Here is a 6,000-nt window from a genome sequence, read left to right as displayed (position 1 = left end):
GTGTGGACATTGACAACCCAGACTTTTCCCAAGGGGTGACCTAGCTACGTTGATGTATAATCTACTGATCTGTGATGCATTTTGTACTTGTTTTATGAATGTAAACTTGTTGTTGATCTTACGCTGCTCACTGCTATGGTATTTTGTTTTCTTCGTGTTGGTGGGACAATACGTTTTGCAAATAAACCGTTTTCAAACATCTAAAAACTATCAAAGCAGAGTCTGTGCCAAGTACCAATGGGTCACAATGAAAACATAGGTTGGATATACATTTTCTAATTTTAGGAAAGGCTGAACGGTATAGTAGGAGCCTGTCCATATGGTTCTTTTAGTGTGTTAGATGAGCAATTTGAAGAGGCCGTGGTTGCCATTTTGCTTGAAGTGAGGTAGTCATGATTGTAATTTGTTGGTCTGAATGCCAGTGAAAAACTTCTGAAAGTATCTTGAATGATGCTATGTTGACATGTGATATAGTTTTATGGCGAAATGCTCAAACCAAAATTACCCCTGCAATAATGTCAGTCCACTTCTTGGCATACCAGAAAATTGGCTCCGAATTATGTCGAGAGCGACTGAATCTCCCGTTCTGCAGCTTTTAAAGAGGCAACAAAATGATTACCTGTCAAAAAATGGGGTTTAAATCTGGGGAGCCTTCACAGAGACCATCAAGCTTCACCCCAAAGTGCCAATTCTGTGAAGTTCACTTCTGTGACTATTTTTCAACTCTAGTTTTATTTTTGGACTTCTGAGAATATTTTAATAGGCAACAAAAAGAAAAAGCAATTCACTACTTTCAGGAACTTTTTGCCCCTCTAAAAAACTTTCTGGTAATTTTATACTCAGAAATCCAAGAAGTTTCTTCTACAACATTTAATGATAAAATTTACAACACAGTATATAGCTCATTTTTTTAACCATCCCACTTTTACGTGAATCGGAACATTTCGGAGGTGTTGCAGTGAGTGCACTGAACCTTTTAAAATCTCTGATTCAAAACACATCGAGAAGAACCATCTTCTCATCTCCCCAGTGGCGTAGCGTGGGTTGTCAGCACCCGGGGCAAGGCAAGTAATTTGCGCCCCCTAACCCGTGGATTTGCGCCCCCTAACCCTAACCCCCAGATGTTGCGCCCGGTGCGCCCGCCCCCCCTGCACCCCCCCATGCTACTCCACTGCATCTCCCTCTCTGCTGGAGATCCAACAGCTGCAATGAAAATTATTGTCAGATTTGCTGACACCTTTATTATATCGTGACATTTCCCCCCCCCCTGAAGTAAAACAAACACAGTAGTGCCTCGCAAGACGAAAAGAATCCGTTCCGCGATTCTCTTCGTCTAGCGGTTTTTTTGTCTTGCGAAGCAAGCCCATTGACAGCTTAGCGGATTAGCGCTATTAGCGGTCTAGTGGCTTCTAGCGATCAGCTGTTAAGCGGCTTATGAGCGGATCAGCTGTTAAGCGGCTTAGCGGCTTAGGAAAAGGGGGGGGAGCGGAAAAAAAACCCGCGGGAACTCGCAAGATTTTTTCGTCTTGCGAAGCAACCCCATAGGGAAATACGTTTTGCGAAGCGCCTCCAAAACGGAAAACCCTTTCGTCTAGCGGGTTTTCCGTCTTGCGAGGCGTTCGTCTTACGGGGCACCACTGCACCACACTCTAAGGTAGAAGTACCCCTTGTATACATTGAAAGTGAATACAGTATAATTTTCATCTTTATCTTTTAGAGATGTAAAATATTAACATGCTGAGTCTGACTTGAAATACGGATTGTTTATGTGCATATTTACCTCCACCACCCAAGCTGGGGGGGGGGGGGGACCCTGTGTTGACACACAGTGCTGTGAGGAGAGCCCTCAAATGGACATTTTTCCTTAAAGAGGGTGGCCTTTAAAAAGCCCCTTTCAGTAAAAAACAAACAAACGTGAGATACAAAATGGGAGGCTAGAAAAAGAACTAATTAATGGTAATTGCGCCCGGGCAATAAAAGTGCAACCATGGTTATACATATTCAGGGCTGGATTTAGGTTTGATGAGGCCCTAAGCTACTGAAGGTAATGGCGCCCTTTATATGTCCAGCTGTCCTTTGTCAACAACAAATTACTGCTGTTTTTTGTGTTGAATATATGCTATATGGTACTTTATAGACCTAATAGGTATCTAAAGCCATTTGCACATGTTGCTGTATGTAGGTTTTATTTTATTTGTTTTTGATCTTATATTTTGGAAATGTACATCCACTGGTTTTTTCCTTTAAAAAGTTTTTGGGCCTAAGCTAAGGCTTGTTTAGCTTATAGGTAAATCCGGATTCCTTAGCAGTTAAGACTCACTGACTGAACTCGGTGAAAAGGCGCTTTGGGGGATTGCAGCCTTAAAAAGGGGGCGCGAGCCATATCAAGGCGGCAGCAGCAGCAGACCTGGGCTGCTTCGCTTGCAAAAGCGCTATCCCTCCAAAGCGGGACACAAAACCGCCGCCGTGAGAGCGCGTGCGTCCAACCCTCTTTGGGTCCTGCAATAGGGGAGCCCAAAGTAAGCAGCAGCAGCTCCCGGGCTCCCCTCAGCGGCGGCGTCGGGCCGCCCACCCAAGCCATCCCGAGTCAGGCTCTTGTCTCTCGCTCTGCCTCCTCTGCTTGGCGGCTGCCGGGAGGCCGGGGGAAGAAAAGAGAGATGCGTTTGATGATGTAATCGCCAGTCAGTGAGCGGTGAAATTTAACACCGAGCCGCGGTGGGGAGGATTCGCTTTGCTTTGGGGTTGGCTGCTCGCTCTGCTCTGCTCCGCAGCCAGAGGCAGAGTCTCCTTTTCAGCTCCGGATGCCTGCGCTGTTGCCATTAGAAGCTGCAGAGAGAGCAATTTAAAAAGTTTGGTGGGTTGGGGTTTTTTTTTTGCCTGCGCGTTGCAGAGCTCCCCCCCCCCTTTTTTTTGCCAGTCTGGACCTTTGCTGCAGCTGTTCCCCCCCTTCCGTTGGCCAAGACCTCGTGCAAAAAGCCACCCCGCCGAAGCCCCTCACGCCAACCACCACGCGACACCCAAACAACAGCGCCCGGGCGGCCGCCGGCGAGGCACGCGCGAGGCGCCCCCTCTCGCGCCTTTGCCGAGCTGGCGCTTCCCCGCCATGCGGAGCGAGACCCGCTAGGGCGACCTTCGCGCAAGCAGCAGCAGCAGCAGCAGCTCCTCTCTGGGCGGAGCGGAGCCGAGGAGCGGCGCCGGCGTTTCATGGACAGTACCTGAAGCCCCTGGCTGTGAGGAAGCGCTTGAGGAGGAGAGGGGGCGCCCCGAGGAGAAGAAGAAGAAGACAGCCGCCTTCTGTTTTCGGTTAGAACTTCGCTGCCCGGACAAATGCATACAAATGCCTTTAGGAGCTCAAAGGACAAGGAGTGGAAGCATCTCTCCCACCGCGAAAACGTGAGTTTCAGGCAAGGGGGAGCGGGCGGCCGCTTGTCAACGCGGTGGCCGAGCTGCGGGTCCCGGCTGTTGCAGCGACGAGGGGTTGGGGGGGTGCCTGCTTATGATGGGGGTGTGTGGACAGAGGAACCAAGTCCCCCCAGTGAAATATTTTGAGGGCCCTCCCCCCAAAAGTTGATGGCCATTGGCATGGCCATTCACACGGTGTGCGTGCGCCCTGACTTGCGATGATTGTGCGGGGCGGGGCTTTATTTTATTCAAGTTGGCACGAATGAGTTGACAATGGTCAACAGCAAGATGCTCGTTTGTTGGAAGATCTCCGTTCTCCTTGCCCGGCGAGGCTGTTTCTGGACTTGATGTTTTAAAGCCCTCGTGGGGGAAGGCGGTTGGCGCGTTTCCCATTCCTGGAAGGAACAGGATGCCGGGACTCCCAGGTTTCCCCCAGCTGTCCCTGGGAGTTACCAGGTCCGCTCATCTGCAAGGAGACTCTAGCTTTCTTGGTTGACCTTTTCCCTCGTTAAACCAGAAGGAAACAGGGATCTTTTTTTGCATTTTTAAAAAATATTAATTCTGTTTTATTTCTAGCACCAGATGGGCTCTGAGTTGGGAAGCAGTTGATTGATTAATGATGAACTGGCAAGTATGTTTGGGTTTGCTGAGAGTAGACTTAGGGAGGAAGCATCTCTTTTAACCAGAGATGTCTCTGGTTGCCCTAACCACAGCATTCTTCTCCACAGTTTGCCAGCTCTCCTGGATAGTCTACAAGGACATACCAGCTCTGCAGAGAAGCAGCTCCCAGAATTAATATTATTCCTGTTGGAACTGGGGACAGACTTGTGTGTGTGGATTCCAGCTCCACAACCAAGGTCGAAAAGCCACCCCCCCCCCCCACTCAACATCTACCACTCTGGCAAGACCTTGCTTACATTGATCCCGTGAACCATTAGATTAGCAGATCTGTCCCAGTCACTACAATGGAGCATAATGATTGTCCCCTGATTTCTGAACACTGATGCTCCCTAGAGCCAACACATGAATTTTTTTAAAGAAAAATCTTTTTATCTTTGGACTTTCTACCTACCTAGGAGCAAAAAATTGCCCTTTCTTGCCCAGTCTGATGAGGAAGGGCCTATCAGGGTATAAGGACAACATGCCACCCATGTGGGGAGGCTGCACATCCCTGTGCATGTGTGAGATGTTCATGGTATGAGACATAATGAGGGTGAAGTTGTGCCTTTCTGTCCATCCTCCCTGGAAGGGCACAGTTCATGTGTGTTATTTTTAGAGAAGGAGCCATTTGGGTTCCAAGCAGATTTGGCAGCCTTCTAGGAGACTTAGCTGCCTGCAGACACCCGTCTTTCTTTCTTTTAAGAAAGAAACAAAACCCTTGTTTTAAACCAATCATTATTTTTATTTTTTTACTGGTGATCTGGGGCTATTTAAAGTTCCTGCGTTCATGAAGCATGACAGAAAAGCACTTGCTTTCCCATCTGTGCAGCCCGGTTTTGGGAAGGAAGCAAAAGGGCACCCAAGATGACTGTTATTGGGAGAGGAAGGAGAGGTTTGGAGAAGGGTTGCTTGTTTGTACATGTGTGAGAGAGAGAGGGAAAGAGAGGGGGGGCAGGGAGGCAGCTGACTGGAAAACCTCTCTCCCACCCACCCTCTTTTGCTCAATTCACAGGCAAGTGCTGCATTGAGAGGTCAGGTTGCCAAAACTTAGCTTCAATCCGCTTCCCTAGTTCATCTTTAGTAATAATCTTTCTCTTTCCCTGAAGGCAACAGGAGCAAAGAGGCATTTGTTGTTACTTGTGATGGATAGGACTACTTAGTTAGGTTTGACTTACAGGCATGAGAAATCAAGGTGATCTTCCTGGATGCAGTTTGATTTGCCCTGGGCTTTTGCTCATTTTCTGCTTAGAAAATCAACAGGCTCTGCCAAGCAGCCAATTCTTTTAATTTAATACAGCAGAGTCTCTTGGGGCAGCTCTCTGTAAACAAATCCCTTGGCGTGCGAGGTAGTCTTTCCACGGAAGAGCTGGAGAGCAATTTGCTTTGTTGAGATTTGCAAGGCTGACTCCTTTTGTTTTATGCTTCGCTGGTCTGAATTTATTCTTCGTCAGATGTGTCTGCTCTTTAAGGCCCAGTTCTCATTGAGGTAGTTAAACATGGATCTGAAGAGGAGCACTTCAAATGACTGAATGTCCTTTCAACCAGAAAAATAAAAAATTATGGGAGCAATAATTTTAGCGGAGAGCTCTGGCAATCATTCCATAAGCATAAGCATTTCAGCCCAAATAAGTACCTGCCCCTTAGGGACGTGGGTGGCGCTGTGGGTTAAACCATAGAGCCTAGGACTTGCCGATCAGAAGGTTGGCGGTTCGAATCCCCGCAACGGGGTGAGCTCTGGTTGCTCGGTCCCTGCTCCTGCCAACCTAGCAGTTCGAAAGCACGTCAAAGTGCAAGTAGATAAATAGGTACCGCTCTGACGGGAAGGTAAACTGCGTTTCCATGCGCTGCTCTGGTTCGCCAGAAGCAGCTTAGTCATGCTGGCCACATGACCCGGAAGCTGTATACCGGCTCTCTCAGCCAGTAAAGCTGTCTGCGGAC

At 48.3% G+C, this 6,000-nt stretch overlaps 1 protein-coding gene and 1 long non-coding RNA gene across 2 annotated transcripts in view; one reads left to right on the top strand and one right to left on the bottom strand.

The window, feature by feature from the left end:
• Positions 1-851: 851 nt before the first annotated feature.
• LOC310847474 lies at positions 852-2,112 on the bottom strand. The gene is made up of 3 exons (XR_014565826.1): positions 1,644-2,112; positions 1,173-1,267; positions 852-1,017 (listed from the first exon to the last, which is right to left on the bottom strand). It is a non-coding gene; the product is annotated as an uncharacterized lncRNA (long non-coding RNA).
• A 666-nt stretch (positions 2,113-2,778) lies between these two features.
• The window catches only part of COL24A1 (collagen type XXIV alpha 1 chain), a 169,448-nt gene continuing 166,226 nt past the window's right edge, over positions 2,779-6,000 (top strand). The window contains exon 1 of the mRNA XM_083743163.1: positions 2,779-3,393. Coding sequence (XP_083599289.1) covers positions 3,338-3,393 — 56 coding nt within the window. The 5' untranslated portion in view covers positions 2,779-3,337. The remainder of the gene's footprint in view (positions 3,394-6,000) is intronic.

Source organism: Podarcis gaigeae, assembly GCF_964106915.1.
Source record: "Podarcis gaigeae genome assembly, chromosome: 6".
Lineage (NCBI taxonomy): Eukaryota > Metazoa > Chordata > Lepidosauria > Squamata > Lacertidae > Podarcis > Podarcis gaigeae.
Note: the sequence above shows the minus strand (reverse complement) of the source record. Positions and strands in the feature narration are given on the sequence as shown.